This window comes from Lepus europaeus, chromosome 13, assembly GCF_033115175.1.
Source record: "Lepus europaeus isolate LE1 chromosome 13, mLepTim1.pri, whole genome shotgun sequence".
NCBI classification, from domain to species: domain Eukaryota; kingdom Metazoa; phylum Chordata; class Mammalia; order Lagomorpha; family Leporidae; genus Lepus; species Lepus europaeus.
This window is the reverse complement of record NC_084839.1, coordinates 98915336-98941802: the sequence shown is the minus strand read 5'-3', so window position 1 is coordinate 98941802 and position 26467 is coordinate 98915336. Positions and strand designations below refer to the sequence as shown.

The window sequence follows — 26467 nt, the reverse complement described above, 5'->3', positions numbered from 1 at the left end:
GTTGGGAACAGAGGGAGTTCATTTACTGATCAGAGTGTGCCCTGAGAGGCCGCGCTGCTCCTTCTCCCACATTCACTGGGGCGTCTTGCTCTGCAAGTGCAGTTGCAGGCGGTTCGGGAGCACACGCCCCAGGCCTGCCGCCCGCTGCTTCTGTGCCTCTGCATCTGCCCCCCCCCCCCGGGTCCCAAGTTCCAGCGACTTCTCCTGTCCCACACTCCGCTTTGCTCCCCGTGTGTCCTGAAGAAAGGGGACGTGCTCCCGAGATTTTCCACGGCAAGTACGGAGAACAGGAAGGGGCGTCTATGCGTGTGTGGGCGAGGGGTGGGTGCGGTGGCGGGTGGCGGCTCCCAGACATTGATCACTTGCTTCTCAGTGGTCCTGGGAGCTTCTCCAGCAGAGTCAAGGCTGGGCCCAGGTGTTGTGTCTCCCACCACTGCTTCCCAGTATCCCAGCGCTCGGCCAGTCCTACGGGCTGCCTCGCTCAAATTCCTCAAAGTACACTGGACGAGGAACGGCACAAGCAGGGTAGTTGAGGGCACAGCAGAATGGAGTCCCATTCTCTATATTTAAATGAGCCCAGTTCTCACTTTGGGTGGGTCAGAGAATGCCTTCCGGCTGGGCCTCCAGCTATATCCCATGGTGGTTCCAGCTGGGCGGGGCTTGGTGGCCTTCAGCCTGAGCCTGAGGCAGCAGAGAGGTGGGGATGGAGGATCAGAGTAGGATCTGGCTCCTGGTCCCCATGCTGGACCCTGCAGACATATTTGACAGCTGGGGCCCTATGTGTTTGGATGTATTTCCCAGCAGCACATGAAGCTTGTGCAGTAGCTTTGTGGATTGATTGCTCCTCCGTGTTTAATTAACAGACTATTTCAATCTGGAGCTTGAGGCCATGGAAACGTAGCTGATGATTTATTTTCCTGCTTTTCGATTTCTGTCTTCAACCCTTCTTTCTTCTCATGCTATTAGGGATGTCAACTATTATTATCTGCTGCTAATCCCTTTGCAAAGTGAGAAGCGAACCAAAATTAATGCAAGTCTACCGTGTGAGTTAATAATGAGCTACTTTAATATGGATTTTCATAAAGTGGAGAGCTATGAAAACATAAATACAGAAAAGTAACAATTTTTCTCTTCCCTCACTCAACGCTCCGCCAAACTGATTATCTTACAATACATACTCTTTTGATTAAGAGGGCCAGCTACTTTTTTTTAAAGGTTTTATTTATTTATTTGAAAGGCAGAGTTACAGAGAGGCAAAGGCACAGAGAGAGAGAGAGAGAGGTCTCCCCATCTGCTGGTTCACTCCCCAGATGGTCACAATGGCCAGAACTGCATGACTTCAGAGTCAGGAGCCAGGAGCTTCTTCCAGGTCTCCCACACCGGTACAGGGGACCAAGCACTTGGGCCATCTTCCACTGCTTTCCCAAGCCATAGTAGAGAGCTGAATCAGAAATGAAGCAGCCAGGTCTCAAACTGGCACCCATATGGTTTTATCTGCTCGGCCACAGCACCAGCCTCTCATTACTTTTCTTATTCTGGGTTCTGTGTTTAACCCCATGGCATTTTCAACATGGGAGGATATTAGTGATAGATTTTCAAAATCACTGTGGTCTGTGGAAGCCTTTGTACAAGGTGTTAATGTGAGGAAGGGTAAGGAAGAAATAAAATATGCCCCTCACAGTAGGGTAAAAGATGTGGCTTTGGGCTAGCACTGTGGCTCAGTAGGTTAATCCTCTGCCTGTGTAGCCCGCATCCCATATGGGAACTGGTTTGAGTCCCAGCTGCTCCTCTTCTGATCCAGCTCTCTGCTATGGCCTGGGAAGGCAGTAGAAGATGACCCAAGTGCTTGAGACTCTGCACCCATGTGGGAGACCCAGAAGAAGCTCCTGGCTCCTGGCTTAAGATCAGTGCAGCTCTTCTGGCCATTTTGGCCATCTGGGGAGTAAACCAGCAGAAGGAAGACCTTTCTCTCTGTCTATCCCTCTCACTATCTGTAACTCTACCCTCAAATAAACAGCATTCTTCCTCTCAAGCCCAGTGTGTTTTTTACCTTTTCTCCCATGTACTCTCTATCACAGTGCTTGTGGGTGGACAAGCAGTTATGTGTTTCTGCTGAAAAGAGTTGCTTCGCACGCAGGAAACAAATGTAAGACACTTTCTCAGCAACTATGTTGTCCGTACATTAATACGAGCTTGAAAACAGCCAAGAACAGGCTTCCTAGACTACTCAGCCTAACTGACTATCCTTGGGACATCATTCCCTGCTCTGCTATGTTTCTGGCAAGTTCTTAAAAGTTTTTAGGAGAGATGTTTCATATGAGAGACATAACCTGGTAATGTAGCAGTGATGCCTTTAACAAAAGGTGCCATGTGAGGAAGCAGTCTGATGTGTCCACTCATCTTCCCATTAATAACTCTCATTGATGTCTAGCACAGGGTGGCAGAAGGCAATCCTCCTTCTGAATTGCATCAAGCCAGGAGGATTCATCTACAGTTTATCTGAGCTTTCTTTGTATGAGGGAATAACCAAAATACTACCTTGTATAGGGTTTTTTTTTTTTAACGATCCATTTTATTTACTTGATAGGCAGATTTAGAGAGAGATGGAGAGACAGAGAGAGGTCTTCCATCCATTGGTTCACTCCTCAAATGGCCACAATGGCTTGGGCTGGGCCAGGAGCTTGGAGCTGCTTCTGGTTTTCACACTTGATTGCAGGGGCCCAAACACTTGGGCCATCATCCTCTGCTTTCCCAGGTGAATTAGAATGGAACTAGATTAGAAATGGAATAGCCAGGTCTTGAACCAGTGCCCATGTGTGGTGATGGCTCTGCAAGGGGCTGCTTAACCTACTACATCAGTCCCATGTACATTTTTTCAAAGTGGGGGGAGGGGTTAAATTTTTTCTAATATGACTCTCAATATAAAGATAATAACTTGTAGTAGATGATGATTTTGGTTATATTTTGAGTTTCATTAAATTTCTATATTTTTGAAGTTGAGTACTAGTAGTTATGTTATCCTTGCTTTGACAAACTCTCTCCCATCCCTCATTTAAAATGCTTTTTAAGATAGATTTATTTTGGGGGCTGGCACTGTGGCGTGGCAGGTGAGGCCACCACCTACAGTGCTGGCATCCCATATGGGTGCTGGTTTGAGATTCAGCTCTCTGCTGTGGCCTGGGAAAGCAGTGGAAGATTGCCCAAGTTCTTGGGTTCTGTACCTGCATGGGAGACCTGACAGAGGCTTCTGGCTCCTGTCTTTGGATAGATCCAGCTCTGGCCATTGCAGCCATCTGGGGAGTGAATCAGTGCATGGAAGACCTCTCTCTGTGCCTCTGCCTCTCTGTAACTCTACCTTTTAAATAAATAAATTTTTACATGCTATACCATGGTGCTAGCCCCAAAGCCTAGTAGGTTTTCTGGGTGCTTATCCTGGGGTTCACTTTGAGCACTAAGTACAGTTATTCTGTGTGACTGCATATTCCATGTTCCTTCTGTGGAAAAGCTTTTCTCATGTTCCAAGTGTCTGGTTGGGCTACATCTGCCCATAGTGAAAACTAAACCTCCATTTGGCACTTGGAGAGAGAGAGTGCTGAGTCTTGCAATTTTCTGAATGAATTTAATCAGAAAATGTGTTTTGAAACATTTGGTCTGTGGGTAGACAGGGCGGTTTTCCTGGATCTTGGTGAGAAATAATGAACTGATGGTGTTTTTCTACCCCACATTATATTCTGAGATTTACTTCATTTTATTTTCTTAGGAAAACTATATTTGAACTTTGCTCCCACCTTCTGAAATTTTTATGCTTCTGTCCTTATAACCATGGACACGAGTAGCCGTTTTCCTTCTCTTTATGATACTAGAAGAACAATGGGACATTGCAGCTCTCTCCCCTGGCAGCACATCTTCCTCAGTACATCTCTTTGAATTAGACCCTGGGTTAACTTGGCTGCACAAAAGGCATAAATTTAAACCCAGTGTACCTTTTGAATAAAAGTCATCATAAAATCAATATGCCTTGTAAACCTCTCATCTCTTGTTTTGAAATGTGTTGTGAATGTGTCTTTTATGTCAGTTCTGTAAGCCAGAGACTTCCCACTTAAGGCAGAAGGCTGCTGAGAGACAGCACAACTCTAGCCTTGCTCTGTTACTTTACTGTGGCTCCTCTCTCACCCTTTCCCTTTATTTGTTTCAAGATTGAAAAATTTTATTTTAAAGGCAGAGTTACAGAGAAAGAGGCAGAGACAGAGGATGAAGATCTTGTGTCTGCTGGTTCACTCAAGAGACTGCAATGAATAATGCTGGCCCAGCCTGGAAGTCCAACCAAGACTCCACAAATGTCCACAATGGCCAGATCTGAGCTAATCTGAAGTCAGGAGCCAGTAGCTTCTTCCAGGTCTCACATGTGGCTATAGGGGACCAAGGACTTGGGCCATACTGTGCCACTTTCCCAAGCACATTAGCAGGCAGCTGGATTGGAAGTGGAGCAGCCAAGACCTGAACCAGTGACCATATGGGATGCAGACCAGGGCCTCAACCAGCTGTGCCACAGCACCGGCCCCCAAAACTGACTTTCAAATAAATAAATCTTTTTTAGAGGATGGATCCTTTTTTAAAGGATTGGATTGGTTCCCAGCATTTTATTTGGTGGTGGCTTAATCTACTGTGCCACAAAGCCAGACCACCCTTTATCCTGATGATTTGTGTGTCCATATCTTGGTGAACAAATATTGATCAAACAGTTTTTTTCTGATTCAGTTTGCATTTTTCTGTAGAGTGAACTATAGTGATTTGGGTAAAGTATCTTGTCTTCTAGTAGATGATTCCAATTGGCTTTCTTATCCATCTACCTGTCATCACATGTGATTCCCAAGACAAGTATTGGGCTCTATGGGGAAAAAAAAAAGGTAGCCTCTTTAGAGTTGATGTATTTCTCCTGGAAAATTGGAAAAATGTTTTTGTAAGAAGCAGTTCATGGAGGATGTATACTTCCCTAGAATTGAGACAAAAGTGATTCCCTTTACTTGTCCCTCCCTGAGCTAGGTCCTGAGGCTCATTGATCAGGGAAAGAGTGCTAATATTTATAGGCCAATTATGAATGATCCATGTTTGTCTTACACATGAGATGTCTATAGATATGTTTCTCAAGGCCTCTAAGATAAAGTAAGAAAAGTTTACAACAAAAGAGAAGGTTGGCATTGCCTGTTGCCTTGGTCTAGGAACTGTGCGTTTATTACCCCCTTAGTACTCTAACTCCTATTGTGCGCATCTCCTAATGGTTCTTTTTTGACCACTCCTGTGTCCAGATTTCTTAATGGGTGACAATCTTTGTCCAGACTTCCAGTCTGATAACTCAGCCCAAATTGGAGTTGACTAGTTTGTGTACCCACTGCAGGATTAAGGTGGTCCAAAACTGCCAATGACCAATGACTGGGCTGCCTTTATGCTCACTCAAGAGATAAGACTCTGGGCACAGTTTCCAATTGGCTTTGCTTGGTCCTCTTCCCTAGATCTCCCTGGTGACCAGGCTGATTCTCAGGTAGGCAGGGAACTTGTTGGCTCACAGAAGTCTCCGGATTTCTGTTTTTCACTCATCTGCAAAATATTGAGTTTTCTCTTGGATCTCAAAAGTCCTGAGTAGGGAGTTTTATTTTGTATTGAGCTGTGTCTTTATAAAGACAGGTGTCACTGAAGACTGTGTGTCCTCAGAATTAACTGAACTCACCCAGGCCTGGATGGAGTTCCGGGATCCTGGCTTCAGGCTGAACATTGCCTACTGTTGTGAGCATTTGGGGGTGTACCAGAAAATGGAAGAAATCTCTCTCCCTCTGCATCTCCCCCGGCCTTTCAAATAAAATGAAAAATGGATAAAAATTGGAAAAAATGTGTTTTGCCTTGTGTCATAAGGAAAAAGATTAATCACTGTTGTTATAGGTAGAGCTCATTTGTACACTTCACAAATACTCATAAATCTCAGGTTAAAGGCTTGTTGATCATTGCTGGCTGGGCTGCCTACTCAGCTCCCATTCTGTAATGCATCCCCTTCCATCATCTGCAGTTCACTTTGGGTGCTCATAAGACACCAAACCACCTCCTGACTTTGCAGCCCTGGGTTCTTTATACATAGCTTGGCCGTAATCTCATTTTCTTTAGCAGCATGCTAGTTTTTATGAGTACTTCACAGGCATAGAATAACGGGATCATTGATTTTCTCTGAGCTTTTGCCATAAGTGGTTTATTTTATGAATCTGATTCTGGGTACTGTATAGAACTTTGCTGGATCAGAAATTGGGGTGCAGAGGTTGATGTTAGAGAAGTAGGGCTGTCACTGCCACTTCCACCCTGCAACCCATGCCTGCCTTTGGATTCTGTTTTTATAGTGTTAGAATGAGGCAGTAGTGATGCAATAAAGGAATGAACTTTCAATTTTTAAACATTTTTATTTTTATTGATAAAAAGAGAAGAGATTCCATAAGAATGTAATTCCATAAGAACATAACCATACTTCTCTATTTCCCCCTCCTTTCTTCCTTTCTGTTTTTAAGGATTTAAGAAATTGGATTTTTCCCTTACCTAATCTTCACCCCTTCACCTCCAGCCTTCCTGTCCATTTGTTTCTACTTTACAATCTAGTACTTTAAGCTTTTTCCCCCTTCTTTCATGCATGTTTTGCCTACTTCCACCCCAATTCCAGAAAAGGAAAAATGAATAAAAATCATGAGATATTGATTCAAAGACAGGAATCCCACCCAGAAATACAGGGGAAAAAGTTACCTGCTTTTTCTTTTTATTGAAGATTTATTTATTGATTAACATTTCTGGAAGGGGCAGCTGGCCGTTCTCTGAGGTCTGTCCTTAGAATGTGAGGGAAGCAGGAGATATTGGACAGACTCTTTACAGTCTGTTTGTTTTACTCTGAGAGCTATTGTTCCACTTGCCTGTGGCAGAAAAAAATGAAATTTCAATGATTTTTTTCTGCATTACTAATTTTTATGATGAGTCTCTTCTTTTTTTAAAAAAGATTTTATTTATTTGAAATTCAGAGTTACACAGAGAGAGGAGAAGCAGAGAGAGAGAGAGAGAGAGAGAGAGAGGTCTTCCATCCAATGGTTCACTCCCCAGATAGCCGCAATGGCTGGAGCTGCACCAATCCGAAGCCAGGAACCAGGAACTTCTTCCAGTTCTCCCACATGGGTGCAGGGGCCCAAGGACCTAGGCCATCTTCTACTGCTATCCCTGTCCATAGAAGAGAGCTGGATCAGAAGAGGAGCAGCTGGGACTAGAACCTGCGTACATATGGGATACCAGCACTTCAGGCCAGGACATTAACCCGCTGTGCCACAGTGCCAGCTCTAATGAGTGTCTTCTTTATCAGTGGATAGAGACCTGTCAAATTTGCCATGAGAAAAAAATTTCACAGACACAACTGCCTCCAGAGGAGATGCCTGCCTTTCCATCCCCACATGGCCTTCCCCTGAGATCTCCAGGTGGCTTCCCTTGGTCTGCCTGAAGAAGCAAAGAGAAGATTCCAACCTCAGAAAAAGTTCACTACGACTGTGGTGTGTTTGCTTGGATGTTCCTGTCCAAAAAGTAATCATTTAAGAACACCAGGGGCATTTTACTAGTTTCACAAGACTCTTCATCCTGGCTTCAATGGAGAGGAAAAGTAACCTAAGTCGAGGCATGATTCTAGGCAAAGCATAATCATTTACCTGCATAACAAAAATTCTCCTATTTTTCTGCACATTGTTAGAACTCTCTAATGTTAAAAAGTGCAAGAATTAAAAATTGCTATTTTGTGCTCTTATAAAGCTCCAAAAGCTAATATTGTGCATTTCTGAGTGACTTGAAGATTCTGAATTTGAAACTAATTGCATTGGCTGGCTTTGCAGAATAGGAAGAAAATAATTGGTTTGTGAATTATTTATATAGAGGAACTATTCATTGGTACCAATTGTCTATGACAAGCTTTAGTGTTTATGAAACTATGATTTATTTTATGAGCTATGTCCACTTGAAGTTGTGAAAGAAAGCATACAATAGTGGTTCCAATTCATTTTAAAACAGAAACATTTATTTCTGACTCTTTTTTTTATATATTTATGAGAAAATGATGTCCGATTTTTTTTGAAGTTCTCTTTGGTTCTTTGATTATTTTGTATGTATAGTTTCTTAAAACTATACATTGTTAACCTCTACAGTTAGGCCAATGAAGTCCTGACAGGGCACATATGTCTCTAGAATTACAGGAGTGCTCATCATTCTCATACTGTGTTCTGTTGCTTTCAGCCTGTGACAGTGAGACATGTAAATAAAAAAACGGAAATTCAGCAGGTGGTTACCCCATAAGGAATCTTATCTTGTCTGCATCTGAATAATTTTGATAGCCAGGTGTTCTTAAGTTGCTAAATATTCTCCTAATTTGTATTTATTTAAAGACTATTAACAGTGCCACAAAATTTTTGTTACCGTAAGTTGATTGCAGATAAGAAATTTACAAATTCATACCTTTACTACATCAGACTAGGAAGAGTCATTAATCATTAATCCTCATTTTTCTAAAATAAGAGGTTGTAATTAATATGAATATATAAAGAATTTATTTTTTTAAGATTTTATTTATTTATTTGAGAGATAGAATTACAGACAGAGAGAAGGAGAGACAGAAAGAAAGGTTATCCTTCCATTGGTTCACTCCCCAGATGGCTGCAATGGCTGGAACTGCACCTATCCAAAGCCAGGAGCCAGATGCTTCTTCCTGGTCTCTCATGCAGGTGCAGGGGCCCAAACACTTAGGCCATCTTCCACTGCACTCCCAGGCCATTGCAGAGAACTGGACTGGAAGAGGGGCAGCTGGGACTAGAACCAACACCCATAAGGGATGCAGCACCACAGTCAAAGGATTAACATACTGTGCCATGGCACTAGCCCCAACTATATAAAGAATTTAGAACAGAAAATCTACCAACATCATGGAATTTATCTCCCTTTCAAAACATTTAATAACCTTTGGGATGGAAAATGCTAATTTGAGGTGCTGTAATTAAATTTGCACACAAATAAAAGATGTTTTACTTCATAATTTAAGTTAGATACTGTTAGGAAATTCTAAATTATTTTGTGGATAAATTGTAGTTTCTTTTCACAAGTGCATTTGAGTAGAAACACAAGCTTCTATAAGCAATTATTTATGTTTTAAACATATGCTCATGTATGTTTTGTATTAAAAATAACAAAGTTTATAAAGTTCAGATACATCTTGTTCAATACAAGCCTATACTTTTTTTTACATTTTATCTAAAAGGAATCTTTTTTTTTTAAAGATTTATTTTATTTATTTGAAAGAGTTACAGAGAGAGGTAGAAGCAGAGAGAGAGGTCTTCCATCCACTGGTTCACTCCCCAGATAGCCACAATGGCCAGAGCTGTGCCGATCCCAAGGCAGGAGCCCAGAGCTTCTTATGGGTCTCCCATGTGGGTGCAGGGGCCCAAGGACTTGGGCCATCTTCTACTGCTTTCCCAGGCCAGAGCAGAGAGTTGGATTGAAGACGAGCAGCCCATGTGCGATGTCAGCACTTCATGCCAGGGCTTTAATGTGCTGTGCCAGTCCCAAGAATCTTTGTATTTATTTTTTTAATGAAGCAAATTCAGATGGCATAGTAAGTCCATAATTTTCCACAAAATTCATAAATTTAGCATCTTAAGTATCTTAAGTCATATAAGTTTTCTGAATCATTCACAGTTGTGCACTATATGAACCTATCCCACAGCAGCTGGGAAGAATCTTAACTTAAAAGCACCAAGTCTTCAGGCATCTCCACAGGTCTCTATTTTTCCTTCTCTAAGACATGCAGTCAGGCTGCTGATGCAGCAAATACCAATTCACCTTAAGCTTAATGGATAAGGAAAAGCATTTGGGAAACCAACACCATTAACATTATTAAGTCTGAAAGCATTTCTATCTCTTTACTGAATGACTTTTCCTTCTGTCCACTTTATAAACTTTAAGGAATAAGAATTGAGTTTGAACATGATTTTTTCACATTAATCTAACACTTTAGGCATTTGTATTTGTTTTTTAAGTCTAAATGAAAACAAAAATGTAATCTCTAATCTAGACTATTCTGGAATCTTTTATTAGATTTAGAATTTTACAGCAAAGTAACATAATCTGTTTGTCCAAGCATAAATTTTAAGAAATTCTCTTCATGTATGTAATTTAATAAAGCTTATTTCCAATATATACTTCCTTTGTTTTCATTTGCAGAAGCAGTGTTCAAAGGGTGTTTTTAGGATCTTGCCAACATCAGCCCTAAGTACCCATAAACTATTGGAGCCATTAAATGGACAATAAAAACTGGTTGAGGCTACTGATGAATGCTTCAAAAAGAATCTGATACACACAGATTTTATCATATTCAATTCAACTGAAGTCTTAAAACTGTACTCTTGATAGGTTGAAGATAGAGTAATGGAGTTAGTTCTTCATGCCAAAAATACATGGATCTGTTGTACAAAGGCTTCTAACTGATTCATTAATTTTGATAAAAATTTATGAAACTCGGGAGTTTTACTATCAATCTTCATTCCAGTTTGCATGGCAAATAAATGACTCCCTTGATGAAACACATAATGATCAAACAATGGCTGCCAACAACCACCCCACAGATCAGTTCTTGAGCAACTGTTCAGTAAGACATCAGATGATGTATTCTAAGACATTGGGCGATGCTATATTCTCTTAAACCGTGGGAAGAGTGGGGGCAGTGGGGCAAGCTTGGCTGTCTCCACTCTAGCATATCACCACTTCCTCAAGCCTATACTTTTTTCAAGTACATACTCTTCCATTCACAGGAAAACAGCTAACACGAGACTGACTGTTGTAAAAATAAATGGTTGCAGATGTCTGCTCATACAACATTTAAAATTGTTCAATAAAATACTCTGTGATTTAAAAAAGGATTTATTTATTTGAATTGCAGTTTTACAGAGAGAGAAAGTGAGAGAGAGAGAGATCTCTACTGGTTCACTCCCCAAATGACCACAATGGCCAAGGCAGGGCTAGATTGAAGCCAGGAGCCAGGAACTTTATCCAGGTCTGCCACTTGGGTACAGGGATCCAAGCATGTGAGTTGTCCTCCACTGCTTTCTCAGGCTCATTAGCAGAAAGCTGGATCAAAAGTGGAGCAGCCAGGACTCAAACCAGCACTCATATGGGATGCCAGTACTGCAGGCAGTGGCTTAACTCACTAAGCCACAGTGCCTGCCCCAAAATGACTTTTTGTTTCTATATGATAGCCATACTAACTGGGGTGAGGAGAAATCTCACTGTGGTTTCTATTAGCATTTCCCTGATGGCTAGAGTCCTGAGCATTTTTTTATGTGTCTGATGGCCATTTGAATTTCTTCCTTGGAGAAATGCTTGTTAAAACTGCCTGTTAATATAACAGGAAAATGGCTGTTGCCCATTTCTTGAACTGTATTGTTTTGTTGTTAAATTTGTTGAGGTCATTGGAGATTTTGGATATTTTTAGTAATAGTTTGTGAATATTTTTTTCCACCTGTCAGTGCTTCTTTGTTGAAGTTCAGAAGCTTCTTAGCTTGATATAATTTCCTTTGACTATTTTTGCTTTTATTGCCTATGCTTCATGGGGTCTTTTTCCAAAAGCCTTTGCCTATGACAATGTCTTACAGAGTTTCCCTGATATTTTCCCCTAGTAATTTGATGGTATCACATAGATTTAGATGATTGATCCAATTACAGTTAATTTTTGTATAAGCTGTAAGGTGGGGATCTTGTTTCACACTACATGTGAAGAACAAATTTTCCCAGCACCATTTTTGAAGACTGTCCTTTCTCCAGAGATTGCTTTAAATTTGTTTGTCACAGACTAGTTGGTTATAGATGTGTGGATTAATCTGGGGGGGTTCTATCCTGTTTCATAGATCTGCATGTCTTTTGGGGTGCCAATAGCAAGCTATTTTGATTATAACTGCCCTGTAGTAGATCTTGAATTCTGGAATTGTGATACCTCCAGCTTTGCTTTTGTGAAGATTGCCTTGGCATTTCATGACAATTTTAACATCTTTTTCCTAACTCTGAGAAGAATATTGTTGGTATTTTTATCGAGATCACATTGAATCTGTAAATTGCTTTTGGGGGTTTGGCACTGTGGAATAGTAGGTTGAGCCTCTGCCTGTGTCATTGGCATCTTGTATGGATGCCAGTTTGGGTCCCAGCTGCTCCTCTGATGCAGTTCTCTGCTCATGGCCTGGGAAGACAGTGGAAGATGGCCCAAATGCTTGGGCCCCTGTATCCACCTGGGAGATGAGGAGGAAGCTCCTAGCTCCTGGGTTCAGATGAGCCCAGCTCCAGCCATTACAGCCATTTGGGGAATTAACCAGCAGATAGAAGATATCTCTTTCTGTCTCTCCCTCTATCTATACCTGCCTCTCAAATAAATAAATGATTGTAAAAATTAAATTAAATTAAAAGCAATTTCTCTTGATGACATTAGTTCTTCCAATTTATAAACATGGAAGATTTTTCTTTTTTTGTGTTTTCTTCTATTTCTTTAATGTTTTGTAATTTTTCTTGTAGAGATCTTTCACACCTTGACTAAATTTATTCCAAAGTAATAAAAATTTTTATGGGTGTCATGAATGACACCGATCTTTTTCAGCTGTGACATTTTTGTATATATAATGGTTATTGACTTTTTGTGTGTTGATTTTATATTTTACAACTTTACCAAACTCTCTTATATGTTTCAATAATCTCTTAGGGGGGTCTTTTGATTTCCTAATATATAGGATCATGTCATCTGCAATCAGATTGTTGGACTTTCTCCTTTCTAATTTGTTTTCCTTTGATTTCTATTTCTTGCATTATAACCATGGCTAAAACTTTTAGAAGTGTATTGAACAGCAGTGATGATGGTGAGCAACTTTGCTTTCAGATCTTAGTGGAAATGCTGTTTCTTTCTAATGTATTTACCAAACCAGGAATTAATGAGGAATTAGAATATTAGGTGAGTACTTCATGTGGTTAGGCGAGTTTTGATGTACCCCCTCTGTATCCTGAGAGGTTGGTTTTCCAGCAAATTGCTTCCTAATGGCGGTGTGCACTGTTTTATGGGGAAGATAGCTTCATCTGCCCATGATGTCAACAGGGAAAGATGATAGAAAGTCTCCTTTGTTTTCCTTCCCATATATGCCATTGCAACCACTCCCACTATCTTTACAGAATTTCTGGCCATAAGGCTGTCCTCATTTTGCTCAAGAACTGTGTGATTGGTTTCTATGTCTGTGAATGTTAGTCTGGGGGTAAAAGAAACTTCGGAGAGCAAGACAGGTTCCTGTCTCTTGGTGGCATAGGTGCAGTTGTAGATCAGAGGCATTATAATGTCTCATTCAGGTTCACCCTATAGATCTTGGCTGGTTCAGGAAGGGATCCCAGTGGTAGAGCCTCAGTTCCAAAGCAATAGAAGGGATGAATAATGTTGCATTTTCAAGAATTTTTTTATTTTGTCAGAAGATGATGTGTCTGACAGAAGACCAGTGAGTCTTCAGGTATACAGAAAGGAGTTCTAAAATTTCTGTAGACAACTGGTCTCATACAAGGTGGCCAAGGGATGGAGATGGGTGTTCAGACCATTTGAGCTGAATTGTATATGAGCTGAATGTAGGTTGCACCTCTGTCACTGTTTACTCATCTCTAAGATGAGTGTAGCAGCAATACTAGTGAAATGTCCTTACTGTGAGATGTGTGCAGGCTGACTTAGACTGTGTTGCAATTGCATTTATGGGGTTTCTGGTTTATCTCCTTCAAGTGAAGTTTCTGGTATCCTGTACTCCATAGCCTGCCCAGTACTACTCATTTGAGGTTACAGAACTTATACAATACCTAGTTTCTGGGAACATGGAAGTTTGGATACTGGGGGACAGTCCCATTTCCTTTGGAAGTGAATAGTAGTTATGGTATTTGAAGAAGGGAGCTCCACAAATAAGAATATTTTCTAACAGAATACAACTTAATGCTCTCTGAGACAATACCTTAAGGCTCAGAGAAGAGACAAGAGTCATTGAAATGTAAAGATCCTGGTTGCATGGTCCAAGCAGTTACGGATCATACTGACCAGAGTGAACAAGATATACTTGATATTACCTTACCTCATCCATTAGTTTTCAAGATTTGGTGGCACTAGAAGTTCTGGACCAGCATTCAAAAGAGAGTTGTGAATGGATTAGAAAGACAGTGGTCTTAAGGGTGCAGCTGGGGTGGAGGGATAACCTCTCCTATCTAAGAGTCGCCATCTGCCTTGTTTCCTACCACATGCCCATTACTTCATTCCACTATCAGGGTCTCTAGAAATAGAGGTCTGTGAAACCTAGTCTGTCATATACTTGGTACTGGGCTATGCTGCTGCCCCTTGTATTCTAATAGTCCTTCCTGGTAGCTCAAGGTTTTTCCAGGAGCTCTTTTAAAAAATGAAACAAATTGTATTTCAGGAGAAAAGTGGTTTGAGTAGTGTCATATGATTTGTAAATGCCCAGCACCCTAACTTCTGTCTAATGTTCTCTATCTTGCCACACTTAATTAAAAAACACATTTATTTTCAGATCCATTTCAGAAATTGTCACTAGTTCAAATAGTACTGCTTGAGAAATCTCCCCTGAGCATGTCTTCCCTTTTGCTCTTAATGCTATGTATGGATTGTGTGTCTTCAAAAAACATATCATGAGGCTGGCGCTGTGGTGCAGTGGGTTAACACCATGGCTTAAAGCACCAGCATCCCATATGGGTGCCAGTTCGAGATTCACCTGCTCCACTTCTGATCCAGCTCTCCACTATGGCCTGGGAAAGCAGTAGAAGATGGCTCAAGTCCTTGGGCCCCTGCACCCACATGGGAGACCCAGAAAAATCTTCTGGCTCCTGGCTTCAGATCAGCATAGCTCCAGCCATTGCAGCCAATTGGGGAGTGAACCATTGGATGGATTTCTCTCTCTCTTTCTCTCTCTCTCTCTGCCTTTCCTCTCTGTGTAACTTTGGCTTTTAAATAAATAAATAAATCTTTTTTAAAAGGCTATCAAATTTTCTCCATTCAGTAATTTCTTTTTGAACAATATAGAGTATACATGCAGCTACAGAAAATTACTGTGAACCTTTATCCTGTTCTGAAATAGTAACATTATACTAAGTCAGACTTCATGTGATAATAAGTTCCTTAAAATAGAAACCAAAAGAACACAATGACCGTATATAAGCAGAAATGTGAAGAACAACCTCATTATCTCCACATAATTTATTTGTTTGATTCCCAGAACTTTTTTTTAGTGTCAGCAGCTTTCCTAAGTTCTAATTGATAGGCAAAGATCATGTGTATAAGAGCTTTTTACTAAGTTTTTTAAAAATTTATTTGAAAATGTTATATATAGAGGAGAGACAGAGAGATCTTCCATCTGCTTTTCTTATGCCAACAGCAGGAAGCTGGATCAAAAGCAGAACAGCCAGAACATGAACCAGTGCTCATATGGGGTGCTTGCATTACAGATGGCAGGTTTACTTGTTATGTGACAATGCTGGCCCTGTTTTATGGGAACTTCTAAATGAAATTTTGAAGTTGTATGCATTGCAGTTTGCATGTAATTCAACTTCCTGCCATAGTTACTGGTATGTATCAGCATTTGATGTAGGACAAATCAGAAAACACAGTGGCTTAACAGCCATTTGATTTGCAGTTCTGACTCAGTATCATGGGCTGGGCTCAGCTGGGCAGTTCCTATGATCAGTCCAGGAGCAGAAATGAGAGTTTAGTCATTTGGGGAACTGATTGAGGCTTCACTTAAGTGTCTGGGGATTTGTGGTGAACCTTGGCTATATACTATCTCTTCCACAGGCAGGCCCCAGGGTTTTTCAGAAGATAACTGTCAGAAAAAGAAAATCTGAGAAGGCAAATACTTTACAAATTGTCTATTTCTGGGGCTGGTACTGTGGTGTAGCAGGTAAATCCATGACCTGCAGTACCAGGATGCCAGTTCTAGTCCTGGCTGCTCCACTTCTGATCCAGCTCTCTCCTATGGCCTGGGAAAACAGTAGATGGCCCAAGTCCTTGGGTCCCTGCACCCATGTGGGAGATCCAGAAGATCCAAAGCCAAGAGCCAAGAGCTTCTTCTGTGTCTCCCATGCAAGTGCAGGGCCCCAAGGACTTGGACCATCTTCCACTGCTTCCTCAGCCATAGCAGAAAGCTAGACTGTACATTGAGCAGCTGGGACTTGAACCAGCTTCCATATGGAATGCTGGCACTGCAGGCAGCAGCTTTACCCATTATGCTACCACTCTGGCCCCCAGAGTTCTCTTTGAACTCCTTCCATTCACTTTCTCTTCCAGGTATGATTCTGGGTCCTCTACATACTTCTAAGAGCAAAGAAAATTAATATATCACCTACAGTGTTTTTTTAAATTATTTTTAAATTTTTAAAAATTATTCCCCAGCTTATTGTCAGTTCTAATTTTAGGAGATTAATACTAGTTTTTTTTGTTTGTTTGTTTGTTTTAGATTTATTTATTTATTTGAAAGTCAGAGTTACAGAGAGGCAGATTGGGGGAGAGAGAGAGAGAGAGAGAGTCTTCCAATGGCTGATTATTCCCCAGTTTTCCACAATGGCTGGAGCTGTGCTGATCCAAAGCCAGAAGTGAGGAGCTTCTTCTGGGTCTCCCACATGGGTGCAAGGTCTCAAGGACTTAGGCTGTCTTCTACTGCTTTCCCATAGCAGAGAGCTGGATCAGAAGCAGAGCACCTTGGATTCAAACTGGCACCAATATGGGATGCCAGCACTGCAGGTGGTGGCTTTACCTGCTATACCCCACAATGCTAACCCCAGTATACTAGTTAATTAAAATGGAAAAATAAACATACAATTTGTTCTCAAGAAATGTACAGAAATAAATGATTAATTTGGCATGATTATGAAACATTACTGTTATCTATAATAATGCAATTTGTTCTCTTTCTGTTGCCATAGCAAAATATATATTTGTTACATGTATTGAGTTGAAACTAAGAGCACAATATGCTACATTTTTGGGGGCCATGATGTCTGAAATAGTCTTTATTGTCACATAGATGATGTACTGAGCAGTGTTTTAGTGCTACCTATGAAGTAAACACTTAGCATTCTGCAAGAGCAAGAGTTACCTAGTGCTAAACACAAATCAGTTAAGTTTCTTTTTGAATTGTTAGAGTAATGGAGTCCTTAATACCTTGGAGAAGCTGAATTGGATTCAGGAATAGGGTAAGGAATGTGTGGAGAAAAGAATCTACTGAAGGCTCATTTATTTTTTAAGATTTATTTATTTGAAAGGCAGACTTACAGAGATTGGGAGATACAGGGAGAAACAAAGAGATATCTTCTATCTACTGTTTCATTCCCCAAATGCCCACAATGGCTGGGACTGAGCCAGGCCAAAGCCAGGAGCCTGGAACTCCATGTAGGTCTCCCATATTGGTGGAAGGGTCCAAATACTCAGGCCATCTTTTACTGCTCTTTCAGTCATGTTAATAGGGAGTTGGATTGGAAGTGGAGCAGCCAGGAGTCAAATCCTCTGTTTACATGGGATGCCAGCAGTGATGGTGGAGGCTGAGCCTGCTGCATCACAATTCTGGTTACTATTGCAGGTTCTTAAAAAAAATCTCTAAGCATTTTTCTCAATGAGTAACAAACACAGATTGTACTGCAGACATTCCCAGGTTCCTTTGTTGGGAAAATAATCCCATTGCTCTAACTTTAATTCTTTATAATGTTATTTCAAATGTTTAACATTTGAATGTTTTGAGCAAGTAATTCCATTGCTTTCACTTTAATTCCATAAAATGTTATTTCAAATGTTTATCAGTAGAATAATCATAGACTAGGGCAAAAGCTAATTTCTATTCTTCATCTTACCTGTATCTTCTCTCTTACTTAAAAATATTTATTAGCTTGATAGAGAAAGAAGTTGATGGACTGAGAGAGAGAGAGCTTCCACACATTAATTCATTCCCTAAATAACCATAGCAAGCAGAGGTGGGGCAGGACTGAAGCCAGGATTGAGGAGTGAAATCTAGGCCTCCTTCATTGGTGACATCACCGCTGCTTCCCAAGGTCTGCTGGCATTGAAAATCCAACATAGACACTCTGAGGTGGCATCATAAACACAAAGCTAAATGTCTGCCCTGTTTTTTAATATTTTTTTTTCTTTGACATGTTAGAAGTGATGTGCATGGTGTTTTCCTGGAAATTCTTTTCTGTTCATTCCCATCATCGTTTCACTGATTTTTTTTTTTTTGCCTTTTTTCCTCAATGCTTCTACATACTTCTCCTTAACATTGCCCATTCAAGAGTCAATATCGCCCCTCTTTTAGCCTGCTGTGCAATTCCCCTTGACAGATGTGGCCTTTATGATTTGAACCTCCTGTTTTCCTCAAGCTTGGGCATTTTTCACAGCCTGATCATAGATTTGACTCAGTTGAATTCTTTGTGTGGCTTTCTAAACACTCAATAAATCTAATGTGAAACCACATCCTTTCTTTTTTCCTTTATATCCATACACAACTGTCAATGTTTGTTTTGTGATAGAGTTAATATGCTGACTGGAAGTGTAATGTTACAGGTGATGATAGCATTTGAAGACCTGGCTGTGTACTTTAGCTGGGAGGAATGGCAGAAAATGAACAATGCTCAGAAAACCCTGTACAGAGATGTGATGTTGGAGACCTACAGCAGCCTGTTCTCCTTAGGTGAGTGACACCCATCACATGCCCAGTGATAACATTTTCTTGATACTTGACAAATAAGTGAACACTTTATAAAGTTTAATAATGGGCAGGTATAGAATTTGAGTCCATGAATAACCTGAATATTTACCATCTAGCAAAAGATTCAAATTGGAACATTTGTTGCATAGCTCCTGGACCAAGCTGCAGTCCTTTAAATAACCCAAGATAGTGATTTCACAAAGTCTTACATTGTTTCCATTAATAGGGCCCTGCATTACCAAACCTGACTTGATCTTCAAGTTGGAGCAAGGAGCAGAGCCATGGATGGTGGACGAATGCCTGAATCAGAGCCTTTCAGGTCAGTCTGCATGTAAGGGACAGGGAGGCCAAGGCAGAAAGTGTGCAGATCCTGATGACAGCTGGTTTTGTGCATCAGACACAGGCATTCTAGAGTATTTAGAGATACCAGTATCTTTCTAACTCATTTGTTCTTGGTTAAAAATGTTCTTCGATTTTAAAAAAAGTGCCAATCATTTTCTGATGTTACTAAGGCTTTTTATCTAGGTTTGATATATTCCCCAAATTCTAACTTGTCCTTCTCTACACTTTCATACCTTTTCCTTCATGCACTTATTAGTTCCTTCAGTGCTTGTTAATTAGGCATCTACAGAAAATTATTTCTTTTTATTAAGATTAATTTTTTTTCTGTTTTTTTTTTAAGATTTATTATTTAATCAAAAGTCAGAGAAAGACAAGAAGGAGAGAAAGAAAGAGAGAGAGAGAGAAACAGGTCTTCCATTCACTTGTTCACTCCCCAATTGGCTGCAATAGCTGGAGCTGTGCCGATCCAAAGCCAGGAGCCAGGAGCTTCTTCTTGGTCTCCCACATGGGTGCACAGACACAAAGACTTGGGCCATCTTCTACTGTTTTCCAAGGCCATAGCAGAGAACTAGATTGGAAGTAGAGCAGCTGATGCCAGCACTGCAGGTGGTGGTTTACCCCCTACACCAGAGTGCCAGCCCCAGAAACGTATTTCTAACACATTGCTCAGATTGAGTTCCCACTCATGATTTTGCCAAGGTACAGAACTCGCTGTTTTAAGCATCTCAGGACTGAATCAATAAATGTGAATTCTCTTTCTTAATCTCTTTCTCTCTCTTTATTTTTCCTCTGTGCCTCTCAAATAAATAAGAAAATGATAGAAACATTGAGCCTGTGGCTGCCAAACCTCTGTTTCATTCTCTCTTTATCTCTCATTCTGTCTCTCTGACTCTCAAGTAAGTAAACATTTAAATGCTAAAAGATGGTCATGAGTAAGCCTTTGTGTGTGCCATCCGAAATTATGAAGCTGAGAATGGCACTGTACTGAGACATCAGAAATTATGAAGCTAGGAATGACACTGTGGTGCAATGTGTTAAAGCTCCCCCTGCAGCACTAGTCCTCTTCTAATCCAGCTCTCAGCTAATGCACCCAAGACAGGAGCAGAGGATGGCCTAATTCCTTGGCTCCCTGCACCCATGTGGGAGACATGAAAGAAACTCCTGGTTCCTGGCTTCATCTTGGCCCAGCCTTGGTTGTTGTGTCCATCTGGGGAATGAACCAACAAATAGAAGACCTCTCTCTTTTTTTTCTACTTCTCTCTATAACTTTAGCTTTCAAATAAATAAAATAAATCTTTTTAAAAAATCATAGAAGTAAGCATGAACTTGTATAAAAACATGAAAATAAGTGATCCTCGACTCACCAAGAAAGTAATGAGATTCTGAGACCCAAAGTCTAGTAGCCTCATGGGTTTATGTTGAGTGGCTCAGATTTCTTTAAGGGTGGAATATAAATTATGATTTCTTTCTCTTATTTTTCAGTATCATTGAAAAACAAGCAAACAAAAAGATAAGAAAGGCATAGGAAATTAAGCTTTCTGTGAAAATAAGAGGCAACTGATCAAAAGCCTCCAGAAATTCAAATTATAACACAGAAATGTTTATAGAAAGAATTGAGAGGAGATAACCAACACTGATGATTTCAGAATGAGCTAGAAAACACTTTTCAAAGAAGATGAGCACATCCTGGTTTGCAGAAACAAATTCTTCAAACTGATTGGGAGTGTATAACTCAGGTGGTATATTGGGACTTTTCTGTACCTGTTGTACTTCTGAGAAGCTGAAAGTGTCAGGTGTCATTAGGAATTTGGGGAAGCTGTCATGGAGTAAAAACAAAGTAGTTTTTCATTTGATAAATCCCACAAATGATGTTTACCTAGGAAACTGAGCATGATTAAATCATAGATTCAAATCCTATTCCTTAAATATGGTCCTGCTTAAAATACAGACACATTTCACTCTTCTCCACCTGCAAGTAAATGATCCAGTGAAACTTTCTAGTGTTTATGGTTGAAATATCAGAGAAGCACGAAACACACAATTTTTATAAAAATAAACTGGAGAAAAAGGACAGGGAAAAAACTGGTTGCTAGATAGTGGGTGAATATTTTTATTAGATATTTGTCCATTCTTTAAAATCTTTTATAGTTATTTCATCTTTGTGAAAGGCAAAGTGATAGTGAGAGGAGAAAGAGAGAGAAAGAGGTCCTCTATTAGTTCACTCCCCAGATGCCTACAACACTTAGGTCTAACTCATCTGAAGCTGAAACTCTAGAATTCCACCTAGTCTTCCCTGATGTATCACAGGTTCCCTGGTGTATCACAGGCACATGAACCATTATCTTCTGCCTCCCAATTTACATAGGCAGAGAGCTGTACTGAAAATAGAGTAGCCAGGGCTCAAACTGAACTGTTTTGAGATTCAGGTATCCCACACATCTTAGCACAAAAGTCATTCTGCCATACTTGAAAAATTCTAATAGTAAACAGGTTCATGTTTGAACATTGGAAAACCTTATGGTACAGTTTAATATATTACTGTATTAAGGAGACAAACCATATAATGGTCATAAATAAGTATCTCGTACTGATTTTGTGAAAATCTTATACCACTTGGATAACAAGTAACTTCATTCCCTTTATATGAGCATTCCAGGAGAAACAGTTACATGTGATTCAGTGACATGATTGCTTTTTTCTCATTTCAGTTGGCATGAAAAGGGGTGACCTGATTAAGATCAACCAGGAAAGTCAGGACAAAAATCTGAATCAGGATTTTATGAAAAATAACAAGACATCAGCCTCCAAGAGAGTTGAATTAAAAAAAACACTTAGTTTAAATTCAAGCCATATTCCAACACTGATTATTGAAAAGGGAACCTATTCAGGATTGAAGCCTGAGGAATGCAATATATGTCACACTGTGTATCCCCCCAGTGGACCTGATCAACTACCAGCTGGAGAGAAATTTGATAACACTAAGGTACCTGGAAATTCTCTCCAGTTCTGTGAGCCTCTCTGTCAGCATGACAAGATTCACATCATGAAGCAGCCATTTGGACCCATTGGACAAGGAGAAGTCTTCACAAGGAAGATGTTCTGTAAATCTGAGAGGGCTCACATGGGAGAAAACTGTAATAAGGCAGCTGTCACTTTTGGAAAAGCAACTCAAATAGAAAAAGCTATCCATGAAAATTCTAGCCTCAATATGCATCAACAAACCCACACAAGAGAGAAATTTTATGAATACATTAGGTATGTTGAACCTGTCATTCACCAATCATATCTTGCAATAAATCGGAGACCACATATAAGGGGAAAACTCTACACATGTAAACCTTGTGGAAAATCACTAAGCTCTAATTCACCTTATGAATGTAATGGCTGTGGAAAAGCCTTTGGACAAAAGTCAAACCTCATCATACACCAGAGAATTCACACAGGGGAGAAACCTCACAAATGTAATGACTGTGGAAAAGCTTATGGCCATAAGTCAGACCTTATGAAACATCAGAAGATTCACACAAGGGAGAAAACTCATAAATGTAATTACTGTGGAAAAGCCTTTGGACAAAAGTCATATCTCATATCACACCAGAGAATTCACACAGGCGAAAAACCTTATGTATGTAATGACTGTGGAAAAGCCTTCAGACAAAAGTCAACCCTCATCATGCATCAGAGAATTCACACAGGGGAGAAGCCTCATGAATATAATGACTGTGGAAAAGCCTTTACACAAAAGTCACACCTCATAAACCATCAGCAAATTCACACAGGAGAGAAACCTCAAGAATGTAATGACTGTGGGAAAGCATTTGGCCATATGTCAGCCCTCCTCATACATCAGCGAATTCACACAGGAGAGAAACTTTATGAATGCCTTCATTGTGGAAAAGCCTTTGGCCGTAAGTCATCCCTCCTCATACATCAGCGAATTCACACAGGGGAGAAACCCTATGAATGTAATGACTGTGGGAAAGCCTTTGGACAAAAGTCAAACCTCATAATGCACCAGAGAATTCACAGAGGAGAGAAACCTCATGAATGTAATGACTGTGGAAAAGCCTTTGGCCATAAGTCAGGCCTTATGAAACATCAGAGAATTCACTCAGGTGAGAAACCTTATGCATGTAATGACTGTGGAAAAGCCTTTGGCCATAAGTCATCCCTCCTCATACACCAGCGAATTCACAGAGGGGAGAAACCTCATGAATGTAATGCCTGTGGGAAAGCCTTTGGCCGTAAGTCAGCCCTCCTCATACATCAGCGAATTCACACAGGGGAGAAGCCTCATGAATGTAATGACTGTGTAAAAGCCTTTGGACAAAAGTCAAACCTCATATCACACCAGCGAATTCACACAGGGGAGAAACCTCATGAATGTAACGACTGTGGGAAAACATTTGGCCGTAAATCAAACCTCATGATCCACCAGAGAATTCACACAGGGGAGAAACCCTATGCATGTAATGACTGTGGGAAAGCCTTTGGACAAAAGCCAAACCTCATAATGCACCGGAGAATTCACACAGGAGAGAAACCTCATGAATGTAATGACTGTGGAAAAGCCTTTGTACGAAAGTCAGAACTCATGAAACATCAGCAAATTCACACAGGGGAGAAACCTCATGAATGTAATGACTGTGGAAAAGCCTTTGGCCATAAGTCATCTCTCCTCATACATCAGCAAATTCATACAGGAGAGAAGCCTCATGAATGTAATGACTGTGGAAAAGCCTTTGGAAAAAAGTCAACCCTCATCATGCATCAGAGAATTCACACAGGCGAGAAACCATATGAATGTAACAGCTGTGGAAAAGCCTTTGGACAAAAGTCAGACCTCATGAAACATCAGCAGATTCACACAGGGGAGAAACCTCATGTGTGCAATGACTGTGGAAAAGCCTTTGGCCATAAGTCAACCCTCATAGTGCATCAAAGAATTCACACAGGGGAGAAGCCTCATGAATGTAATGACTGTGGAAAAGCCTTTGGACAAAAGTCAAACCTCATAGTGCATCAAAGAATTCACACAGGGGAGAAACCTCATGAATGTAATGACTGTGGAAAAGCCTTTACACAAAAATCACACCTCATAAGCCATCAGCAAATTCACACAGGGAAGAAACCTCATGAATGTAATGATTGTTGAAAGCATTTGGCCATAAATCAGCCCTCCTCATACATCAGCGAATTCACACAGGGGAGCAACCTGTGAGAAACATAAATGTAATGACTGTGGAAAAGCCTTTGGCCAAAATCACACCTCCTATCACATCAGAGAATTCACACAGGACAGAAACCCTATGAATGTAATGACTGTGGGAAGCTTTTGGCCATAAGTTCCAACTCGAAATGCACCAGAGAATACACACAGGGAAATAACCTTATGAATGTAATGACTGTGGAAAAATCTTTTGCTATAAATTGTACCTATGACAAAACAGAATTCACAAAGGGCAGAAACCTTATGAATCTAATGAGTGTGGGAAAGCATTTTGCTATAAATCATAGCTCATATCACAGCAGAGAATTCACACTGGGGAGAATCTTCATGACTATAGAAAAGCCCTTGGCAATAAGTCACATCTCAGAATGCATCAGAAAATTCACATGAAGAGAAACCTTTTGAACATAATGACTTGAAAAGCCTTTTCCCATAATTCAGCCCTCATTGCATATAATCTAATTCATATAGGGGAAAAAACTTTGAATATAATACATATGGAAAGGCCTTTATCCATCAGTAACACCTCATAAAATTTCAGAGAATTCACTTGGGGGGAGAAACTTTATGAATGTAAGGAGTATTGGAAAATTTTGCCAAAATCACACTATATAACATCAGAGAATTTATTACAAGGTGGAAATCTTGTTATAAATGTGGGAAAGCCTTTTGTCAGAAGCAATACCTCATAACACATGGAATTCAAACAAGATAGAGAACTTAAGAATATAATAAATGTGAAGGACTTTTTCCAAAATCAATGTGACCGTTGTGACAGAGTCTTTTGCTGGAAATCACATCCCATACAATAGGCACTCCCATAAAGAAGAAAGGCCAGAAATTTTATCAGTGTGAAAAAAGCCATTTGTCAGAAATCAATCATTATATATCAGAGAATTCACACTGAGAGTTTCTTAGGAGTGTAATGAATGTGGAAATATATATTTCCTGGAATTCAGGCTTGCATAAATATAGAACTCAAAAAAGGAGATATCCTTCAAGTACAGCAGATATGAAAAAACCTTTAGCCAGAAATTAAACATCAACAAACACCAGAGAATTCATACCAAAAAAATCAATTTAATGAATGTGCAAAATTCTTCTGCCACAAATCAATTCACAAGAAGGGACTCAGAAATGAGAAAACATGCATGCATAGAAAAGTTATGTACTATAAGTCATCTCTCAATGACTGACAATTAACACAAAGGAAAAAATCCTATGACTGTATTGTAATGGGATTATATTGTTATTATTAGACAAACTTCCACAAAACATAACAAGATTACAGAGAGAAGTCCCTGAAATGTAATGTGTTTGGAGGAATTCTTTGGAATCACATCATAGCAAGATTTGGGTAGTTTGCATGATGAATTGTTACAGAGAGTGGTTATCCATTCTTCAGAAATTTTTTCTCTAATACAACCTGTGGTTCTGGTTTCTCATTATTGTGAATGTGACCAAGTATATGAACTGTGCTCTCATGTGTAAATTTTGTTAATAAATATTTAAAAGTTGCAACAGATGAATAACAGTTATTGCCACAGTTATTTGGAATACCATCTTTATCAATTATAGTTATTTGTTTTATAGCTGCTTTGTTGTCCACCCAGGATTCTTTCCCTACATTATTGTAGTGCAAACCAATCATGTGACCATAGGCATATCAAGTGCAACATGTTCCAGCCATAATAGTGTACTCCAGCCCTGGATGATAAATATTGTATGCAGCAAAAAGGAATGAGCTTCTGGTGACCTATATACCCATGAGAGATTTCAACTTATCTGTGTACATATCTGAATTAGACTCCAATACCCAAGGTCTATTTGAATACTCAAGTAGAGGTTGTCCCACACATTACCCTCATTCTTTAAAGGGACAATGTCAAACCCTATAAATTGCAACACTGCTTATCTCCTGAATTTTCCTGTATTACTGAGTGCATAATCTCTCTTTCATTTGTGATTCCCCTTTTCTACTCTTCTTCATTCAATTCCTAATTGCCTAGAGACAAGAACTTGGAAAGATGTCTATCTGGGTGGTGTCCATTGCAACAGAGAAGCAGGAGCATAAATGTAGTACACTTTTGTATTAATG

General features: G+C 40.1%; 1 protein-coding gene across 1 annotated transcript; it reads left to right on the top strand.

Moving 5' to 3' along the window:
* LOC133772931 (zinc finger protein 345-like) lies at positions 1-25883 on the top strand. Its single transcript, XM_062210085.1, has 4 exons — positions 1-273; positions 18653-18779; positions 19024-19116; positions 21848-25883. The coding sequence occupies exons 2-4, from the start codon at positions 18656-18658 to the stop codon at positions 24292-24294; spliced, it is 2664 nt and encodes an 887-aa protein (XP_062066069.1). The 5' UTR covers positions 1-273; positions 18653-18655; the 3' UTR covers positions 24295-25883.
* Positions 25884-26467: the final 584 nt, after the last annotated feature.

Excerpts from the sequence above, each read along its gene's own strand:
- LOC133772931 (XM_062210085.1), top strand. The coding sequence starts at position 18,656 with ATGATAGCATTTGAAGACCTGGCTGTGTACTTTAGCTGGGAGGAATGG. Across the intron at positions 18,780-19,023 it reads CAGCAGCCTGTTCTCCTTAG|GGCCCTGCATTACCAAACCT; the intron begins GTGAGTGACACC and ends TTCCATTAATAG. Across the intron at positions 19,117-21,847 it reads CCTGAATCAGAGCCTTTCAG|TTGGCATGAAAAGGGGTGAC; the intron begins GTCAGTCTGCAT and ends TTCTCATTTCAG.